A 21,027-nucleotide genomic window follows, 5' to 3' on the forward strand; every position below is an offset into this window, starting at 1 on the left:
TTCTTTCCTCAAAAATTATTTATTTAGGAAGCAATTTTTTATTTTCACAAGAGTAACAGGAGAAATTGAACCCCAAAAGTTATTGTCCAGTTTGTCCTGAGTACGCTGATACCCCAAATGTGGGGGGGGGGACCACTGTTTTGGCACACTTCGGGGCTCAGAAGGGAAGTAGTGACTTTTTGGAATGCAGACTTTGATGGAATGGTCTGCGGGCATCATGGTACATTTGCAGAGCCCCTGATGTACCTACACAGTAGAAACTCCCCACAAGTGACACCATTTTGGAAACTAGACCCCCCAAGGAACTTATCTAGATGTGTGGTGAGCACTTTGAACCCCAAGTGCTTCACAGAAGTTTACAACGCAGAGCCGTGAAAATAAAAAATAATTTTTCTTTCCTCAAAAATTATGTTTTAGCAAGCAATTTTTTATTTTCGCAAGGGTAACAGGAGAAATTGGACCCCAATAGTTGTTGCCCAGTTTGTCCTGAGTATCCTGGTACCCCATATGTGGGGGAAAACCACTGTTTGGGCACACGTCGGGGTTCGGAAGGGAGGGAGCAAGATTTGACTTTTTGTACGCAAGATTGGCTGGAATCAATGGTGGCGCCATGTTGCGTTTGGAGACCCCTAATGTGCCGTAACAGTGGAAACCCCTCAATTCTAACTCCAACACTAACCCCAACACACCCCTAACCCTAATCCCAACTCTAGCCATAACCCTAATCACAACCCTAACCCCAACACACCCCTAACCACAACCCTAACCCCAACACACCCCTAACCCTAATCCCAACCATCTAACCACAACCCTAACCCCAACACACCCCTAAAAATAACCCTAACCACAAGCCTAATCTTAACCCTATTTCCAACCCTAGCCCTAATTCCAACCCTAACCCTACAGTATGTGCCCACGTTGCGGATTCGTGTGAGATTTTTCCGCACCATTGTTGAAAAATCCGCAGGTAAAAGGCACAGCGTTTTACCTGCGGATTTACTGTGAATTTCCAGTGTTTTTTGTGCGGATTTCCCCTGTGGATTCCTATTGAGCAACAGGTATAAAACGCTGCGGAATCCGCACAAAGAATTGACATGCTGTGAAAAAAACAATGCAGCGTTTCCGCGCGGTATTTTCCGCACCATGGGCACAGCGGATTTGGTTTTCCATAGGTTTACATGGTACTGTAAACCTGATGGAAAACTGCCACAAATCCGCTGCGGATCCGCAGCCAAATCCGCACCGTGTGCACATAGCCTAATTCTAACCCTAACCCTAGTTCTAACCCTAACACTAACCCTAACCCTGGCCCTAGCCCTAACCCTAGTGGAAAAATAAAAGTAGATATATTTTCTTTATTTTATTATTGTCCCTACCTATGGGGGTGATAAAGGGGGGGTTCATTTACTATTTTTTTTATTTTGATCACGGTTTTATCACAGTGATCAAAATGAACCTGTAATAAATCTGCCGGCCGGCAGATTCGGGGGGCGCACTGCGCATGCCAATTTGGAAGATGGCGGCGCCCATGGACAAGATGGACGGACACCGGGAGGCTCGGTAAGTATGAGGGGGTGGGATCAGAGTACGGGGGGAGCAGACAGGAGGACAGGGGGAGGAGATCGGTGGCGGGGGCAGATCAGGGTTTCCAGCTATGGCCGATGATATTGCAGCATCGGCCATGGCTGGATTGTAATATTTCACCACTTTTCATAGGTGAAATATTACAAATTGCTCTGATTGGCTGTTACACTTTCAACAGCCAATCAGAGCGATCGTAGCCACAGGGGGGCAAAGCCACTCCCCCTGTCCCTGTAGGTCAGGTGAAATTGGAGTTAACCCTTTCACCCGACCTGCAGGGACGTGATCATTCTGTGACACAGCATAGCGTCACAGGTCAGATTGGCACAGACTTTCATGACGCATACGCTGTGTCACAGATCGGGAAGGGGTTAATATATGGAGTACTATAGGGAGGACTATGGGATGTGTATAATACTATATGGAGGACTGAGGAGTGTATTATACTATATGGAGGACTATGGGGCATATTATATGGAGGACTATGCGGTGTGCATTTTACAATATGGAGGACTGTGGTGCACATTATAATATATGGAGGACTATGGGGTGTATCATACTAAACAAGCAAAATGATGCATATTCATCGAGCGATTGGATTGTTTATGTCGAAACAGAAATCATTGTTCCAAGCAGCACATCACCGGTGTAAACTGTAGATGTGCTGCTGCTAACATGATCCTGTATGGTGATCTGTTAGTGATCATTCTGTCCCCATCATTCTTTCTCAGACGGTGGAAAGAGGACGGAAAACAAGCGTTGAACGACTTCAATATTGTCGATCACACTCATTTAGTGGCCTGAACGCAGCGCATGTAAATACAAGTGAAATGCTTCTGTGTGATGTGCAATATGTTAGCATTTGGGGCCCCATTTTAAACTTTGCCTAAAACCAGCCCTGCCTGCAGGGTGGCTAATATTGAGGCCAATCTGGCCAGTTTATCCGGCCCTGAGGCTCCGGGGGGCCCTGGCCAGATTGCCTTCATGTGCGGTGGGCAGGGAGCAAGCCCTGCAGCTCCAAGGCCTTCAGGAGAAAATGGCAGCGGAGCAAAGCTGCAGGGAATGGATCAGTCCTGCTTACTGCCCGCACTTCCTGTCTCACACAGCAGCGGCTGAATGACATCATCATTCATCGCAGCGGCGGTGCGAGACAGGAAGCTGCCGGCGATGGTGGAGCTTCAGGATACCGTGCACAGAGGTGAGGTGTGTGTGTATGCAGAGAGGTGAAAGATTGCCTTGTGCAGGCATGTACTACGGAGGACAGAGAATGAACTTCAATCCAATATTGCAGCCAGCATGCAGCCAGCGGGTAAGGAAAGGGTGAATCAAACACCCGAAAACCCCGCCTCTATGGCTGAAAATTGTTCCCTCCAAATCCAGGTGACAGAGTCCCTTTAAAAGAAGGGGGGCCCAGACACATTTCCTGCACAGGGGCCCCAAGCTGTCTGTGTCCACCCCTGCATTATACTCGAGTATGTACGGATATTTATCTTTAACATTTTATTTATGAATTTTTAGATTTATTTTTTACATATTTAATATTTAAAAAAAAAATTGGGGGGGATTTTTTTCCTGGATTATATGAGTGGTTGATTCATCTTTACATCTCCTTGGCATCACATCTATATATCAGAATAATATATTCATTATATCAATCTTTTATTACATTGTTTATCTGACCACAGGCACTTATTTTTAATATGTAGTACTACTAATTGCCATATGTGTAAATAAAGGCATTTTTATTTTAATTTTTTTGTGGTCCAATATTTTTTAGTCCTATGTCTTTGGGATATTCTTTAGTCTCAAATTGAGTGGTTTCTACTTCTTCCCTTTAGTACACCTGGTAATTAAAATGTGTATATTTTATTATCCAATTTATGGAATTATTATTGTGGCATCCCCAGGTGTGTTGCATTTATCAATTACAGTGCCTGGAGACCTGCTAGGAGTGCGTGCACCTTGGGCAGCAGCAGACCCGGAAGGAGCAGGACGGGAGCCTTGGTGGTGAGTATGATGATGTCTCGGCAGGGAGAGAGGGACTGCAGACAGAGATGTAGGCACTATGATATCATGAACCTCAGTGTGGGATCACCGATCTAGTCATCTCTGTAGTGAGACAGCTAGGATGTCATTGCTGTATGGCATTTCATTATTTATTTGCAGACAGTTACACAAGATTACAGCCCTAATTCCTGAAGAACGGAATTTTGTATGCCAGTCTTAAAGGGGATATATGGAAAAAAAAGTGTCTCAGCACTAACCAGCTGATAGTTGCTACCTACCTGCCTGTTGTGATCGACACCGTTCTTGCCCGACACAGACGATCCTGCCAGGGATTCCGCTACCTTGACGGGGTAGGATTTCCGAGTCATTTTGATTTACAGCCGGCTCCCCCAGTTAGGCAGTGGGAATCTGGCTGTCAATTAGAATTACCTCAGCAGTCCCGCCCTGTCAACAAAGGGGAGGGGAAAAGAAGCCTCCGTTCTGTAGACAAGACGTCACCAGAGGCAGCTGAATCTCTGGCATGAGCGGTTCGGCAGGGGAAGAACAGCACTGTGCACAATAGGCATGTAAGCAGAAATGGCCTGACTGTTAGTGCTTAGGCTGCTTTCACATTTGCGTCTGTGTACGCAGCATTTCATCCACATGCGTCCTGCATACATATCTTTAACCCCTTAGCGACCGCCGATACGCCTTTTAACGGCGGCCGCTAAGGGTACTTAAACCACAGCGCCGTTAATTAACGGCGCTGTGGAAAAAGTGAATAGTGCCCCCCAGAGTCGGATTTTCTCTGAGACCCCAGAGAACATGATTTGGGGGGTTTTTAACCCACCCCGCATTTGTGATCGCCGGTAATTAACCGTTTACCGGCGATCGCAAAAAAACAAACAAACCGCGATCTCTGTTTAATTTCTCTGTCCTCCGATGTGATCGCACATCGGAGGACAGAGAAAAGGGGTCCCAGGTAGCCCCCCAATACTCACCTATCTCCCCCGATGCTCCTCGTGTCTCCCGGTGGGCGCCGCCATCTTCAAAATGGCGGGCGCATGCGCAGTGCGCCCGCCGGCCGGCCCCGCGAGAGTCTTTGGGGTCTCGGCTGCCGGGGGTAGCCGAGACCCCAAAGAGCATGATCGGGGTCGGTTTTACCGACCCCTGTTTTGCGATCGCCGGTAATTAACTGTTTACCGGCGACCGCAAAAAAAAAAAAAAAAAAGGAAAGTGTAATTCTCTGTCCTCTGATGTGATCGCACATCAGAGGACAGAGAAATAGGGGGATTCGGGGACCCTACAATACTCACCTGTGTCCCTGGATCCTCTTGCTGCTCCTCCTGGCCGCCGGCAGAAGAAAATGGCGGGCGCATGCGCAGTGCGCCCGCCATCTGTCTCCATCTGCCGGCCGGCAGGAGAACAGCAGTTGGGGCTAAAATTAGGGTTAGGGGTAGGGTTAGGGTTAGGGCTAAATTTAGGGTTAGGGTTGGGGCTAAATTTAGGTTTAGGCTTCTTTCACACTTACGTCGGTACGGGGCCGTCGCAATGCGTCGGCCCGACATACCGACGCACGTTGTGAAAATTGTGCACAACGTGGGCAGCAGCTGTAGTTTTTCAACGCATCCGCTGCCCAATCTATGTCCTGGGGAGTTACGGCCACGCATGCGCGGTCAGAAAGCCTGGGAGCTTTCTAGGAAAGTTCCCACGATCTAGGAACAGCCAGCAGAGGGCGCCTCACCGCAAATGAAGCTAAATATAGGTCATTGACCTACTTTACCTTCATTTTCCGGGGTTTTTGCAGCCATGAGCATCATTGCATTAGCAAAGCTCGTGGCTGCAAAATATTTTAACCCCTTCAGATGGATTTACATCGTTGGACGTTACAGATCTGCGGAGGGTAAGGATATTGTTGGTTTATTATGTTATTTTTTGTTACAGATCGAGGGTCTTCAGTGACTGGATTGGGCGTAGAATAAAATACTCCAACAACCATTGTTTTTATTTCATTAAAATAATTTTAAATAATGTGTTTGTGTTTTATTTAACCCTTTACTAGTATTGGATTAATAATGGACAGGTGTCTGAATTGACGCCTCTCCATTATTAATTTGGCTTAATGTCACCTTACAATAGCAAGGTGGCATTAACCCTTCATTACCCCATATCCCACCGCTACACGGGAATGGGAAGAGAGTGGCCAAGTGCCAGAATAGGCGCATCTTCCAGATGTGCCTTTTCTGGGGTGGCTGGGGGCAGGTGTTTTTAGCCAGGGGGGGGGCCAATAACCGTGGACCCTCTCCAGGCTATTAATATCTGCCCTCAGTCACTGGCTTTACTACTCTGGCGGAGAAAATTGTGCGGGAGCACACGCCAATTTTTTCCGCCATTTAACCCTTTAATTTAGTAGATAGAAGGGCCAAATTTTGCAGATACACACTACTGACATTAGTAGTGTGGAATCTGCAAAAAAAAAGGAGAGAAGACATGGTTTACTGTATGTAAACCATGTCTCAAATCATGTCGGGTTTTAGGAAGGAGAAAGAAAAAGCCGGTAATTGAATTACTGGCTTTCAAGCTGTATAGCGCTGGAAAAAATATTAATATATATACATATATGTGTCTACTGATATATATATATATATATATATATATATATATATACAGTATATATATATTTTTTTTTCTTTTTGGGACACATGGATCACTTCTATAGCGGTATGTCGGTTTTGCAAGCCTGCGAGAAAACCACGCAGTACGGATGCCATACGGATTACATACGGAGGATGCCATGCGCAAAAAACGCTGACACACCCTGCCTACGGAGGAGCTACGGACCACTATTTTCGGGACTTTTCAGTGTATTACGGCCGTAATATACGGACCGTATTTTCATACGCTGAGTGTGAAGCCGGCCTAAGAAAACATTGATAAGCAGGATATGGGGACTACAATGAAGTCTCTGAGGATCCAGGAGCCACTTCCATCCATTCTGGTCCTGTCAGTGCTGAGCTGACTACATCGGAGGGGATTTTTTTGAGCTCCTCGCCCCAGCATCTCCGATATGGTCACCTCAGCACTGAACCGTCTAGAGCGGAGTTGTTAATGAGGACCTGAAAGAATCACTTCCACGCCGCTTCCTGCTCTCGGGTCTTCTCCGGTCTGAAGGAGGCCCCGCCTGTTCCGGTGACATCATTCCCTCAAAAGAGCAACTTCGTGCTAGTCGCTACCTACAGAAAGCTTGAGACGTAAAGATGAGGCTCACCTGTTTCCTTCAACGGCCGTTTGACTTTGGTCAGCGGGAAGTCGCACGCTGGTTTCCGGGGCATATGGCTAAGGGTGAGTGAAGCAGTTGTAACCGAGGGGACATCGGTATAAGTGCAGAGCTTAGCCCAGTATTTAGTGTGCAGACAGTGCAGAGGGGCATGGAAGGCGGAAATCCCGTGCGACAGGAGCTGGCTGCACTCACATGCACATGACTGGAGGGAGAAGTTCTAGAAGCACTGGTGGTCCCTTGCCAGTTGCCAGACCTCCAAACTTTCGAGGAAGGGAAAGAGGGGCAAAGTTAGCGGCGTGCTCAGCGGCATATGTTAAGCCACACCTCTGACCACACCAATTTCACAACTAGTCATGCCCCAACCACACCCATTTAGCACTTCTGATCTCAATGTTTGGTAAACAATAATTATAAACAAAAACATGGCCACACAGTGCTCCATACTGTATAATGGCCCCACATGATGCTCCATACTGTATAATGGCCCCACATGATGCTCCATACTGTATAATGGCCCCACATGATGCTCCATACTGTATAATGGCCCCACATGATGCTCCATACTGTGTAATGGCCCCACATGATGCTCCATACTGTGTAATGGCCCCACATGATGCTCCATACTGTGTAATGGCCCCACATGATGCTCCATACTGTGTAATGGCCCCACATGATGCTCCATACTGTGTAATGGCCCCACATGATGCTCCATACAGTGTAATGGCCCCACATGATGCTCCATACAGTGTAATGGCCCCACATGATGCTCCATACTGTGTAATGGCCCCACATGATGCTCCATACTGTGTAATGGCCCCACATGATGCTCCATACTGTGTAATGGCCCCACATGATGCTCCATACTGTGTAATGGCCCCACATGATGCTCCATACTGTGTAATGGCCCCTCATGATGCTCCATACTGTATAATGGCCCCACATGATGCTCCATACTGTATAATGGCCCCACATGATGCTCCATACTGTATAATGACCGCACATGATGCTCCATACAGTGTAATGGCCCCTCATGATGCTCCTTACTGTGTAATGGCCCCACATGATGCTCCTTACTGTGTAATGGCCCCACATGATGCTCCATACTGTGTAATGGCCCCACATGATGCTCCATACTGTGTAATGGCCCCACATGATGCTCCATACTGTGTAATGGCCCCACATGATGCTCCATACTGTGTAATGGCCCCACATGATGCTCCATACTGTGTAATGGCCCCACATGATGCTCCATACTGTGTAATGGCCCCACATGATGCTCCATACTGTGTAATGGCCCCACATGATGCTCCATACTGTGTAATGGCCCCACATGATGCTCCATACTGTATAATTCTCGCCACCTCCTGTCACCTCCAGCTCAAAAATATTTCCAGAATCCGTCCTTTCCTCAACCCACACTCTACCAAAATGCTCGTGCATGCCCTAATCATCTCCTGCCTCGACTATTGTAACATACTCCTCTGTGGCCTACCTTCTAACACTCTCGCACTCCTCCAGTCCATCTTTAAAGGGCCACTGTCACCCCCCTCCAGCCGTTATAAACTAAAAGAGCCACCTTGTGCAGCAGTAATGCCGCATTCTAACAAGGTGGCTCTTTTAGTTTTTGTTTCTGTTATTCCCACAATAAATGCATTTATAATTCCGCTGAAATACCTGTCTTTGTCCATGGAGGCGGGTCTGAAGCCTCCTCTTAGAAGCGCCCAACTGCCGTCAGTCATCTCTTGTGTACATTTTCGCCGCCCCCTCAGCGCTGTTATTTTGTGAATTCCGGCGCCTGCGCTCTGCTCTTCTGCCTTGCGCAGGCGCATAGAGCATTTGCTGTCCGAGCGCTGATGCCGGGTTCCTTTCTGCGCCTGTGCGGGCAGTGTGGCCAGCCGGTTACTGAAGCCCCGCCCCGCACTGTGTTATGCAGTATGCGGGGCGGGGGACCTATGGAGCGTCTGATAAGCGCAGTGCGCATGCCCAGGAATCCCAGCCCCGCACTGTGCATACTGCATAACACAGTGCGGGGCGGGGATTCAGTAACCGGCTGGCCACACTGCCCACACAGGCGCAGAAAAGAACCCGGCATCAGCGCTCGGACGGCAAATGCTCTATGCGCCTGCGCAAGGCAGAAGAGCAGAGCGCAGGTGCCGGAATTCACAAAATAACAGCGCTGAGGGGGCGGCGAAAATGTACACAAGAGATGAGTGACGGCAGTTGGGTGCTTCTAAGAGGAGGCTTCAGACCCGCCTCCATGGACAAAGACAGGTATTTCAGCAGAATTATAAATGCATTTATTGTGGGAATAACAGAAACAAAAACTAAAAGAGCCACTTTGTCGGAATGCGGCATTACTGCTGCACAAGGTGGCTCTTTTAGTTTATAACTGCTGGAGGGGGTGACAGTGGCCCTTTAATTCTGCTGCCCGACTAATTAATCTCTCTCCTCGCTACACTCCTGCTTCACCTCTTTGCAAATCCCTTCACTGGCTCCCAATTTCCCAGCGTATCCAGTTTAAATTACTAACACTGACCTACAAAGCCATCCATAATTTTTCTCCTCCATATATTTCCACACTAATCTCTCTATCTTCCCTCATGTAATCTCCGGTCCTCCCAAGACCTCCTCCTTTCCTCCACGCATATTCGCTCCACACTCAATCGCCTCCAAGACTTCTCCCGAATATCACCCATCCTCTGGAATTCGGTGCCCCAACACATCCGGTTATCCACTACTTTTGGATCCTTCAAAAGAGACCTGAAAACCCACCTCTTCAAGGAAGCTTACAGCCCCGTACACGTCGTACACGCGCGGCTCCGCCCCGTACACGTCGTACACGCGCGGCTCCGCCCCGTACACGTCGTACACGCGCGGCTCCGCCCCGTACACGTCGTACACGCGCGGCTCCGCCCCGTACACGTCGTACACGCGCGGCTCCGCCCCGTACACGTCGTACACGCGCGGCTCCGCCCCGTACACGTCGTACACGCGCGGCTCCGCCCCGTACACGTCGTACACGCGCGGCTCCGCCCCGTACACGTCGTACACGCGCGGCTCCGCCCCGTACACGTCGTACACGCGCGGCTCCGCCCCGTACACGTCGTACACGCGCGGCTCCGCCCCGTACACGTCGTACACGCGCGGCTCCGCCCCGTACACGTCGTACACGCGCGGCTCCGCCCCGTACACGTCGTACACGCGCGGCTCCGCCCCGTACACGTCGTACACGCGCGGCTCCGCCCCGTACACGTCGTACACGCGCGGCTCCGCCCCGTACACGTCGTACACGCGCGGCTCCGCCCCGTACACGTCGTACACGCGCGGCTCCGCCCCGTACACGTCGTACACGCGCGGCTCCGCCCCGTACACGTCGTACACGCGCGGCTCCGCCCCGTACACGTCGTACACGCGCGGCTCCGCCCCGTACACGTCGTACACGCGCGGCTCCGCCCCGTACACGTCGTACACGCGCGGCTCCGCCCCGTACACGTCGTACACGCGCGGCTCCGCCCCGTACACGTCGTACACGCGCGGCTCCGCCCCGTACACGTCGTACACGCGCGGCTCCGCCCCGTACACGTCGTACACGCGCGGCTCCGCCCCGTACACGTCGTACACGCGCGGCTCCGCCCCGTACACGTCGTACACGCGCGGCTCCGCCCCGTACACGTCGTACACGCGCGGCTCCGCCCCGTACACGTCGTACACGCGCGGCTCCGCCCCGTACACGTCGTACACGCGCGGCTCCGCCCCGTACACGTCGTACACGCGCGGCTCCGCCCCGTACACGTCGTACACGCGCGGCTCCGCCCCGTACACGTCGTACACGCGCGGCTCCGCCCCGTACACGTCGTACACGCGCGGCTCCGCCCCGTACACGTCGTACACGCGCGGCTCCGCCCCGTACACGTCGTACACGCGCGGCTCCGCCCCGTACACGTCGTACACGCGCGGCTCCGCCCCGTACACGTCGTACACGCGCGGCTCCGCCCCGTACACGTCGTACACGCGCGGCTCCGCCCCGTACACGTCGTACACGCGCGGCTCCGCCCCGTACACGTCGTACACGCGCGGCTCCGCCCCGTACACGTCGTACACGCGCGGCTCCGCCCCGTACACGTCGTACACGCGCGGCTCCGCCCCGTACACGTCGTACACGCGCGGCTCCGCCCCGTACACGTCGTACACGCGCGGCTCCGCCCCGTACACGTCGTACACGCGCGGCTCCGCCCCGTACACGTCGTACACGCGCGGCTCCGCCCCGTACACGTCGTACACGCGCGGCTCCGCCCCGTACACGTCGTACACGCGCGGCTCCGCCCCGTACACGTCGTACACGCGCGGCTCCGCCCCGTACACGTCGTACACGCGCGGCTCCGCCCCGTACACGTCGTACACGCGCGGCTCCGCCCCGTACACGTCGTACACGCGCGGCTCCGCCCCGTACACGTCGTACACGCGCGGCTCCGCCCCGTACACGTCGTACACGCGCGGCTCCGCCCCGTACACGTCGTACACGCGCGGCTCCGCCCCGTACACGTCGTACACGCGCGGCTCCGCCCCGTACACGTCGTACACGCGCGGCTCCGCCCCGTACACGTCGTACACGCGCGGCTCCGCCCCGTACACGTCGTACACGCGCGGCTCCGCCCCGTACACGTCGTACACGCGCGGCTCCGCCCCGTACACGTCGTACACGCGCGGCTCCGCCCCGTACACGTCGTACACGCGCGGCTCCGCCCCGTACACGTCGTACACGCGCGGCTCCGCCCCGTACACGTCGTACACGCGCGGCTCCGCCCCGTACACGTCGTACACGCGCGGCTCCGCCCCGTACACGTCGTACACGCGCGGCTCCGCCCCGTACACGTCGTACACGCGCGGCTCCGCCCCGTACACGTCGTACACGCGCGGCTCCGCCCCGTACACGTCGTACACGCGCGGCTCCGCCCCGTACACGTCGTACACGCGCGGCTCCGCCTCGTACACGCGCGGCTCCGCCCCGTACACGCGCGGCTCCGCCCCGTACACGCGCGGCTCCGCCCCGTACACGCGCGGCTCCGCCCCGTACACGCGCGGCTCCGCCCCGTACACGTCGTACACGCGCGGCTCCGCCCCGTACACGTCGTACACGCGCGGCTCCGCCCCGTACACGTCGTACACGCGCGGCTCCGCCCCGTACACGTCGTACACGCGCGGCTCCGCCCCGTACACGTCGTACACGCGCGGCTCCGCCACATCAACACTGTAAACATCTCCTGACCTCACACTTACGCTTACCCTCGTCCGGCGCCATGGCAACCAGCAGAGTCCTGTACACGGAGGTCCTCCCGATCATGGGACCCCTGACTCCTCCCAACCTGTGACCTCATCACAGGTCCTGTGCGCACAAAGCAGCCAATATGTGGTGTGCTGCTCTGCGGGTGCAGGGACTCAGGGAGCTGACCGGGTGATATTACACACCTCCCAACCAGAGCGGGACAACTAATGTCCTGCCCGGGATCGCGGGGCTGACTGTCAAAATCAGAACAGTCCCTCTGGATCCGGGACGGTTGGGAGGTATGCCTTGCTGCCTGAGGCATGGCTACTCTGTGCGTCAGTGACCTGGGTACCATAGGGGGATAGAGCATGTGCGGCGGTCAGCCGGGGACCATAGGGGGATAGAGCATGTGCGGCGGTCAGCCGGGGACCATAGGGGGATAGAGCATGTGCGGCGGTCATCCGGGGACCATAGGGGGATAGAGCATGTGCGGCGGTCAGCCGGGGACCATAGGGGGATAGAGCATGTGCGGCGGTCACGCGTGGACCATAGTGGGGAGAGAGCATGTGCGGCAGTTAGCCGGGGACCATAGTGGGGAGAGCGCATGTTCGGCAGTCAGCCGGGGACCATAGTGGGAAGAGAGCATGTGCGGCAGTCAGCCGGGGACCATAGGGGGGAGAGAGCATGTGTGGCGCTGAGCTGGGGACCATAGGGGGACAGAACATGTGCGGTGGTGAGCTGGGGACCGTAGGGTGGAGAGAGCATGTGCGGCTGTCAGCTGGGAACCATAGGGGGATAGAGCATGTGTGGCAGTCAGCCGGGGACCATAGTGGGGAGAGAGCATGTGCGGCAGTCAGCCGGGAACCATAGGGGGGAGAGAGCATGTGTGGCGCTGAGCGGGGGACAGAACATGTGCGGTGGTGAGCTGGGCACCGTAGGGGGGAGAGAGCATGTGCGGCTGTCAGCTGCGAACCATAGGGGGATAGAGCATGTGCTGCGGTCAGCCGGGGACCATAGTGGGGAGAGAGCATGTACGGCTGTGAGTTGGGGACCATAGGGGGGGAGAGCAGTTCATTCACTGGAGCCACCTGTCAGACTAGTCTGGCCTCTTTGTGGTCCCTGCTAACTTTTTAACCCCTTTACCCCGAAGCTTTTTCGTTTTTTTTGTTGTTGTTTTTCGCTCCCATCCTTCCCAGAGCCATAACTTTTTTTTATTTTTCCATCAATATGGCCATCTGAGGGCTTATTTTTTGCGGGACAAGTTGTACTTTTGAACGACACCATAGTTTTTTCCATATCGTGTACTCGAAAATGGGGGGAAAAAATTCCAAGTGTGGTGAAACTGCAAAAAAGTGCAATCCCACACTTGTTTTTTGTCTGGCTTCTTTGCTAGGTTCTCTAAATGCTAAAACTGACCTTCCATTATGATTCTCCAGGTCATTACGGGTTCATTAACACCAAACATGTCTAGGTTATTTATCTAAGTGGTAAAAAAATTCCAAACTTTGCTAAAAAAAAAAAGAAAAAATTGGCAATTTTCCGATACCCGTAGCATCTCCATTTTTCATGATCTGGGGTTGGGTGGGGGCTTATTTTTTTGCTCGTTGAGCTGGCGTTTAGGCTTATGTGCACATGTTGCGGATTTTTCACGTTTTTTCGCTATAAAAATGCATACATTATGCATCCCATCATTTAGAATGCATTCCGCAATTTTTGTGCACGATGCCTTTTTTTTTTTTTTTTGCGGAAAAAAACCATCGCGGTAAAAAACGCAGCATGTTCATTAATTTTGCGGATTTCTCACGTTTTTCCCGCTGTTTAATGCATTGGGAGGCTCTGGAAAAAACGCGTCAAACGCGAAAAAAAACGCATACGGAGCTCCTTCGCCTATTGGTAAGGCAGGCATGCGTGCATAATGCAAACGATGCAACAAAGAGATGCAAGGCCTGGTGGCGCGAATGAGGCAACATCATGAGAAGTGCGGTGATGAAGATGAGTCATTTTGCACGCATGCCTGCCTTACCGATAGGCGAAGGAGCTTCATTAAAATATTCCCAAACTGGGTCTCTTTTACGGCCTGCTGCCATTATAAGGAAAGAATGTAATAAACCTCAGATCGTACACACAAACAGATCCAGACTTGTCTGTCTGTGGCTATGCTACAGTATTGTGCTCAGTTTCACTTTCATTTTCTTGTCTGCTTGCCCTTCCTCCTCCTCACACTTAGATTCACATTCTTCTTGAGTTGTGCAGATCTATTCCACTCCAAACAATCAGAAACATATTGTCTAAAGGCCCCTTCACATTTAGCGACGCTGCAGCGATACCGACAACGATCCGGATCGCTGCAGCGTCGCTGTTTGGTCGCTGGAGAGCTGTCACACAGACCGCTCTCCAGCGACCAATGATGCCGGTAACCAGGGTAAACATCGGGTAACTAAGCGCAGGGCCGCGCTTAGTAACCCGATGTTTACCCTGGTTACCATGCGAAAAGTAAAAAAAAACAAACAGTACATACTTACCTACAGCTGTCTGTCCTCCAGCGCTGTGCTCTGCTTCTCTGCTCTCCTCCTGTACTGTCTGGGAGCCGGAAAGCAGAGCGGTGACGTCACAGCCAGTACAGGAGGAGTGCAGAGCACAGCGCTGGAGGACAGACAGCGGTAGGTAAGTATGTAGTGTTTGTTTTTTTTTACTTTTAGCATGGTAACCAGGGTAAACTTCGGGTTACTAAGCGCGGCCCTGCGCTTAGTTACCCGATGTTTACCCTGGTTACCAGTGAAGACATCGCTGGATCGGTGTCAGACACGCCGATCCAGCGATGTCTCCAGGGAGTCCAGCGACGAAATAAAGTTCTGGACTTTATTCAGCGACCAACGATCTCCCAGCAGGGGCCTGATCGTTGGTCGCTGTCACACATAACGATTTCATTAACGATATCGTTAACAATATCGTTATGTGTGAAGGTACCTTAACTTCTTGGACTTGGCACTGAAGGGGTTGATTCTGTATTCATAGGTTTGTAGAACAATAGGATTAAGGTCTTTTTCTCAACTATTCATGTTGTAACATTTTTGCCGTGGAGAAGAGGCTGGGACCTCTGCGGAGTCAAATTCAGTTAGGTAGAAACTTTGATTTAAATCACTGATTTAAATCAAGCCTTACTGACTAGTGATTTAAATCGTGATTTAAATCAGTTAGATTTAAATCAAATCCACCCTGGGTAAAACGCAGTGCCTTTTGCCTGCAGATTTTTCAAAAATGGTGCGGAAAAATCTCACACGAATCCGCTACGTGGGCACATAGCCTCAGGGTTGGAATTAGGGCTAGGGTTGGAAATGGGGTTAAGATTAGGGTTAGGTTTGGGGTTAGGATTAGGGTTGGGGGTGTGTTGGGGTTAGTGTTGGAGTTAGAATTGAGGGGTTTCCACTGTTATGGCACATCAGGGGTCTCCAAACGCAACATGGCGCCACCATTGATTCCAGCCAATCTTGCGTTCAAAAAGTCAAATGGTGCTCCCTCCCTTCCGAGCCCCGACGTGCGCCCAAACAGTGGTTTACCCCCACATATGGGGTACCAGCATACTCAGGACAAACTGGGCAACAATTATTGGGGTCCAATTTCTCCTGTTACCCTTGTGAAAATAAAAAATTGCTTGCTAAAACATCATTTTTGAGGAAAGAAAAATGATTTTTTATTTTCACGGCTCTGCGTTGTAAACTTCTGTGAAGCACTTGGGGGTTCAAAGTGCTCACCACATATCTAGGTAAGTTCCTTGGGGGTCTAGTTTCCAAAATGGGGTCACTTGTGGGGGGTTTCTACTGTTTAGGCACATCAGGGGCTCTGCAAACGCAACATGATGCCCGCAGACCATTACATAAAGTCTGCATTTCAAAAGTCACTACTTCCCTTCCGAGCCCCGACGTGTGCCAAAACAGTGGTTCCACCCCACATATGGGGTATCAGCGTACATGGGACAACAACTTCTCGGGTCCAATTTCTCCTGTTACTCTTGTGAAAATAAAAAAATAATTTTTGAAGAAAGAAAAATGATTTTTTATTTTCACGGCTCTGCGTTATAAACTTCTTTGAAGCACTTGAGGGTTTAAAGTGGTCACCGCACCTCTAGATTAGTTCCTTGGGAGGTCTAGTTTCCAAAATGGGGTCACGTGGGGGAGCTCCAATGTTTAGGCACACAGGGTCTCTCCAAACGCGACATGGTGTCCACTAACGATTGGAGCTAATTTTTCATTCAAAAAGTCAAATGGCGCTCCTTCCCTTCCAAGCCCTTCCGTGTGCCCAAACAGTGGTTTACCCCCACATGTGAGGTATCAGTGTACTCAGGAGAAATTGCCCAATACATTTTAGGATCCATTTTATCCTGTTGCCCATGTGGAAATGAACAAATTGAGGCTCAAAGAAATTTTCTCTGAAAAAAAAAAAAAAAAGTACTTTTTCATTTCTTCAGATCAATTTATGAAGCACCTGGGGGTTCAAAGTGCTCACTATGCATCTAGAGAAGTTCCTTGGGGGGTCTAGTTTCCAACATGGGGTCACATGTGGGGGAGCTCCAATGTTTAAGCACACAGGGGCTCTCGAAACGTGACATGGTGTCCGCTAATGATTGGAGCTAACTTTTCATTCACAAGTCAAATGGCGCTCCTTCCCTTCTGAGCCTTGCCGTGTGCACAAAAAATGGTTTGTGACCACATATGATGTACTCAGGAGAAATTGCCCAACTCATTTTAGGCCCAAACTTAGGGCACGCAGATATAGGAGGCCTGTCAATTAAATATCACACTGACAAATATGTGGCCTGTATTTTTATTTTAATGCAAAATAGTGCTGTATATAATTAGAGTAACAGGCAGGAAAAACTGTTGTGCGCCCAAACAGTGGTTTCCCCCCACATATGGGGTATCGGCGTACTCAGGACAAATTGTACAATAACTTTTCGTGTCCAGTTTCTCTTTTTACCCTTGGGAAAATAAAAAAAAAATTGTTGCTAAAACATCATTTTTGTGACTAAAAAGTTAAATGTTCATTTCTCCAGTCACCTTCCACGACAGCGGTACTGGAGGATGTCTCCCCGCCCTAATGGGGGACAGGAAACACAAAGACGTTAAATACCCTCCCCTTCCTGCCACCTCCAGTGTTTTTCCTGTCCCCTATGGGGCATGAAGAGGTCCTGCGGTAGTGCTGCCGTGGCCGGCGATCGGAGCACTCAGAATCTTACCTAGGCGGGCAGCCTGGGTCGGGATGTTTCTCCTCCCTGCGGCGCTGCTCCCGTCTCCTCACATGTGTGGACTCGGGACCGATCCTCCCGTGCTCCTTCGGGAGTAAAGCGGAGCGGTGTTGTGCGGCCGGGGTCCCCGCGCGGCTCCCCGGCATTCCTCCTCTCCTGCATGGCCGGAAACGGTGGGCGCGCGGACTGGAAGTACCCGAACTTCCGGTTCACGGCATGTGCGTTCCAGCGGTGGAGCGCACGCGCGTCTGAAAGCAGATCTGATGGGGCATAGCGTTTTTTTCCCCCACGCCTGGGACCGGGAGGAGGAGCACAAGATTGGACGCAGCTTCCACGGTATTTAACCCTGGTAGATCACCTCCAGGTAAGGCCCCCTGTCTGTCTGTCTGTCTGGACTGCAGTACTGACTGACCATGGAAGGTGACAGACCTGTCTCTGCTTCTGCCGAGCCCTGCGTCCTCCCTCCTACCGTGAGTAGTGGGTTAGGTCCCTCTATCCCTGTATTCCTTAGGGTGCTATATACTTAGTCCCCCTTCTCTCTCTTTTTTAGGGAGACAAGGCCTCTGCCCCTAGGAAGGACAGATCTTCCAAGAAATCGGAAGATCGAAAATGTGGTGTTTGTGCATCAAAGCTACCTTCTTCATACAAGAAGAAACTTTGCCAGCCCTGCACTGATGAAATATTATGCTCAGAACAGCCATCCTTGTTCGAGAGCATTAAATCCCTCATTAAACAGGAAGTTCAGTCCTCGGTATCGGCCCTGTCCCAGTCTCTGTTACCTCCGCCATCTCCTCCTAAAAAAAAGATTGCAACGGTTACTTCTGATTCAGACTCTGGTGAACTTCATTCCTCCGTCTCGGAGGATTTGTGGGAGAATGAAGGCTCCACTTCCACCCCCAAAGAGGAAAGTAAAAAATACTATTTTTCCTCAGAAGACATACATGAGTTAATTAGTATGGTCAGGGGGACAATGGGCATTGAGGAGGAGGAGAAACCATCAGTGCAGGATGAGATGTTCGGTGGGTTAAAGCCTAAAAAATTAAAGGGGTTTCCTATACAACGAGAATGTACAGAGTCTCATTCTTCATGAATGGGAATCGCCCGAGATGGGACTTACTGTTCCCTCTGAGCTAAAAAATCGTTTCTCTCTCGATGGAGACGTCTCTCTGTGGGATACCCCTAAGGTAGATGTACAGGTCTCTAGAGTATCAAAAAAGACAACCCTCCCTTTCGAGGATTCTTCCCAACTCCGAGACCCTATGGACCGCAAGATGGAGAGTTTACTAAGAAGATCTTGGGAGACTTCCACCAATCTCCTTAAAACAAACATTGCGTCCACCTGCGTGGCTAGATCCCTATTCCGTTGGCTCCGCACGCTTGAAGATCACCTTACCCAGGGAACATCTAGGGAAGTAATCTTAGATTCCCTCCCGCTTCTCCAGAAAGCTACGGGCTTCCTCGCCGATGCTTCGGCAGAGTCTGTTAGAGTGGCTGCCAAATCTGCAGTTCTCTCTAACTCAGCCAGAAGAGCTCTATGGCTGAAGTCTTGGAGTGGGGACATTACGTCCAAAACAAAGCTCTGTGCCATTCCCTTTCAGGGCCGCTATCTATTCGGGCAGGCTCTGGACGATATTCTGGAAAAGGCAACAGACAAGAAGAAAGCGCTTCCTGAGCAGAGGAATCCGAAAAAACATTTTTTCCAGTTCATCACCTGACAGCACACTGGAGGACGTCCTTCTTATCCTTGATGGGACAGGAACACGAGAGGTTAAAAGGACCCTCCCCCTACCACCCTTCAGTGTTTTTCCTGTCCCATCAGGGACAGGAACGGACAAGAGGATCTGCTGTTCTGTGCGGGGGGGATGTGGATCGGGGGGGGGGCTCAGCCTCACCCTTCCCTCCATAAGACACCCGCTGGCTGACACCCGCCCGAGGGTCCCTCAGCTTACCAGTGTAGCGCTGCTCCTGGGTTGGGGATCGCTTCTCCCTGGCGGGGGCTCTCGATCTCTCCGTCTGTCCCCTGGTGTGCGCGGCCCAGCGCCGGCCTCTGCTGGCGTCGGCGTCTCAATGCGGGGGATCCAGTTCATCGCCGCACTTTCCTCTCTTTCTGGCCGCACGTCACTTCCGGTGCGGCTGAGGGGGATGGACGGCGTCTCTGCTACAGGAAGTGCAGAGGAAAGAACGGTGGAGAACGCTGGAGCGTCGTTTTGAAGTGAGGAACAGAATAAAAGGTATGGTGCAGGGGCAGTAGCGATCTCTAGAGCATCATGGAGGACGCAGCTAGAGCAGAGGGGCAGGAATCAGCAGCGCTAGTAAGTAGGGAAGCCCTGGGTTAAAAAAAAACATATATATATATATATGTGTATGTATGTATGTATGTATGTATGTATGTATATATATATATATATATATATATATATATATATATATATATATATATATATATATATATATATATATATATATATATATATATATATATATATAGAAAAAATTTATATTTTTTCTTCATAGGTAGCCTCCCTATCTGAGAAATCGGCAAAGAAACCCAGTAGGAATAAGAAGTGTCCTATCTGTGCGGTTAAGCTAAAGGATTCCTGGCAGAAACCCCTATGTGAAGCATGCACCTGCAAAGTCATAGGAGAGCAACAGGCGTCTCTTATGTCTAATATGAGAGCCATGATAAGGGAGGAAGTGCAGGCTTCAGTCTCAAGTCTGGTACTCCCTCAAGTCTCACATTCACCTTCACCCTCGGAGAGGCCGAGGAAAAGACCGAGGGTCGAGTACTCTTCCATAGACTCATCATCCTGTGGGTCGGAGGTAGAAGAGGAAGATGAGAGTAGAGATCCCCCGGAGAAAGGGAGAAGATATTTATTCTCTGCCACAGACACTGGAGAACTGTTAGAGGCAGTGCGGCATACCATGCAGATCGAGGAGCCGCAGCCATCTTGCTCCGTTCAAGATGAAATGTTTGGGGGCTTGCGCTCACAGACATCTAAAGTCTTCCCTGTAAACTCCCATATCAGATCTATGATTCTGGAGGAATGGGAGGAAGCCGAAAAAAGACTGACTATCCCTAAGGACTTCAGACTTCGCTTACCGTTCAATCCAGAGGAAGTTAAGGAGTGGGTTGATGTACCAAAGATTGATATACCCTTGGCTAAGGTCTCCAAAAGGACGTCGATTCCGTTTGAAGACTCGTCCAATTTGAAAGAGCCCAAGGACAGGAAGGCAGATGGCCTTCTAAAAAGGGCCTGGGAAAGTTCCTCGGCGATTATTGGAGCTAATATTGCGGCGACATCAGTAGCCCGCTCCATGGACCTTTGGCTAGATGATCTTAAAGATCAATTGATAGCCAAAACTCCCAGAGACACTATTCTAAAATCACTACCCTTGCTAAAACTAGCAACTACCTTCTTGGCAGACGCATCTGCTGAATCAGTCAGATTCGCGGCGAGAGGGCAATCTCTTTCTAATGCAGCCCGTAGAGCTATTTGGCTTGAGAGCTGGTCGGGGGACATGCACTCTAAAAACAAGTTGTGTTCTATACCCTTTTGTGGGGGCAGGGTCTTCGGACCGGTCCTCGACGATATTCTAGAAAAAGCCGCAGATGTCAAGAAGGGTTTTCCGGAAGAAAAGCCTAAAAAATTCCAGCCCTTTCGGAGACCCCGCTAT

At 51.2% G+C, this 21,027-nt stretch overlaps 1 protein-coding gene across 4 annotated transcripts in view; it reads left to right on the top strand.

Moving 5' to 3' along the window:
• The first annotated feature begins 6,756 nt into the window (after window positions 1–6,756).
• MTG1 (mitochondrial ribosome associated GTPase 1) overlaps window positions 6,757–21,027 on the top strand; it is a 321,942-nt gene continuing 307,671 nt past the window's right edge. For all 4 annotated transcript variants that reach the window (XM_069753046.1, XM_069753049.1, XM_069753048.1 and 1 more), the window contains exon 1: window positions 6,757–6,909. In XM_069753046.1, the coding sequence (XP_069609147.1) occupies window positions 6,825–6,909 (85 nt within the window). In that variant the 5' untranslated portion in view covers window positions 6,757–6,824. The remainder of the gene's footprint in view (window positions 6,910–21,027) is intronic.

Source organism: Ranitomeya imitator, chromosome 2, assembly GCF_032444005.1.
Source record: "Ranitomeya imitator isolate aRanImi1 chromosome 2, aRanImi1.pri, whole genome shotgun sequence".
In the NCBI taxonomy this organism is placed as follows: Eukaryota; Metazoa; Chordata; class Amphibia; order Anura; family Dendrobatidae; genus Ranitomeya; species Ranitomeya imitator.